We start from the raw sequence: 1,269 nt of genomic DNA, 5'->3' as shown, positions 1-1,269 counted from the left end.
CCCATTGAGAAGTAATAAATATATGCTCATTGGTTATGACAGACTGGTTCTGTACTTGCTTTCCAGTTCAATAGAAAAGCGATGAAAGTTGTACACTGTAATTCTGGCATGTCAGCTCCCAACCATTCCATTGTCAGTTATGATGTGTTTGTTCTCATTGGCATTCCTGGCCTGAAGGAGCTGCACATGTGGATCTCCATCCCCTTCTGCCTGATGTACCTGGTGGCCGTATCAGGAAATGGTCTTCTCATCTGTGTGGAGGCAGTAGAGCGCAGTCTTCATGAACCCATGTACCTCTTCATCTCCATTCTGGGTTTTGGGATCTGATTCTATTCACATCCACAGTACCCAAAGCCCTGAGCATTTTCTGGTTGGATGATGTCTACATCTCCTTTGGAGGCTGTGTCACTCAGCTCTTCTTTATGCATTTTGCCTTTGCCGCGGAATCAGGTATTCTCTTGGCCATGGCTTTTGACCATTATGTGGCCATCTGCTACCCACTGAGGTATACCACCATTCTTAGCCATGCTGTCACTGGCAAAATAGGGGGTGTTGTGGTGTTCAGAAGTTTTGCAACCATCTTCCCCATTGTCTTCCTTGTGAAGCGTCTGCCCTTCTGCCAGACAAATATCATTGCCCACACCTTCTGTGAACACATGGGGCTGGCAAAGCTGGCCTGTGCAGATATCACCATCAATATTTGGTGTGGAATCTCTGTGCCACTACTCAGTGTTATGGTAGATATGGTGACGATAGTCATCTCCTATGGGCTCATTGTTCGAGCAGTCTTCAGGCTGCCGTCCCACGATGCTCGGATGAAAGCGCTCAGCGCCTGTGGTGCCCACGTCTGTGTCATCCTCATGTTCTACCTTCCAGGGATTTTCACTGTCATTGCTCAGCGCTTTGGCCAAAAAATCCCCAAGCATGTCCACATCCTGCTGGCCAATCTCTATGTTCTTGTCCCCCCCATGATGAACCCAATTATCTATGGAGTAAAAACCGAACAGATTCGTGAACAAGTGGCCCTTGTGTTTTCTCCAAAAGTGAAATGTTGCTGAGGATGACTGGACTTTACCATGGCTTCCCGAAAGAAAGGAGGAGGAGTCCTATCAGAAGATAAGATGACAAATAAGTTACCATTTAGGAGGCACTCTTCTTGCTATGGAAACAAGTCTTTTTTCATGAAACTGGGATACCTCAAAAAGTATAAGTCCTTTATTTTAAAGGGAAATAGGTTCTTGAAAGTCTGTGTGTACATACATATAAACA

The 1,269-nt window shown here is 45.6% G+C and overlaps 1 protein-coding gene across 1 annotated transcript; it reads left to right on the top strand.

Moving 5' to 3' along the window:
- Positions 1 to 317: 317 nt before the first annotated feature.
- LOC105818283 (olfactory receptor 52B2-like) lies at positions 318 to 1,058 on the top strand (the record flags this gene model as incomplete). The annotated part of the gene is made up of 1 exon (XM_012654219.1): positions 318 to 1,058. A coding segment is annotated over one exon (741 nt), but the record flags the coding sequence as incomplete, so codon positions are not given.
- Positions 1,059 to 1,269: the final 211 nt, after the last annotated feature.

The sequence above is a fragment of the Propithecus coquereli genome, unplaced genomic scaffold, assembly GCF_000956105.1.
Source record: "Propithecus coquereli isolate 6110/MARCELLA unplaced genomic scaffold, Pcoq_1.0 Scaffold44, whole genome shotgun sequence".
Lineage (NCBI taxonomy): Eukaryota > Metazoa > Chordata > Mammalia > Primates > Indriidae > Propithecus > Propithecus coquereli.
This window is presented reverse-complemented; position numbering and strand designations above follow the sequence as displayed.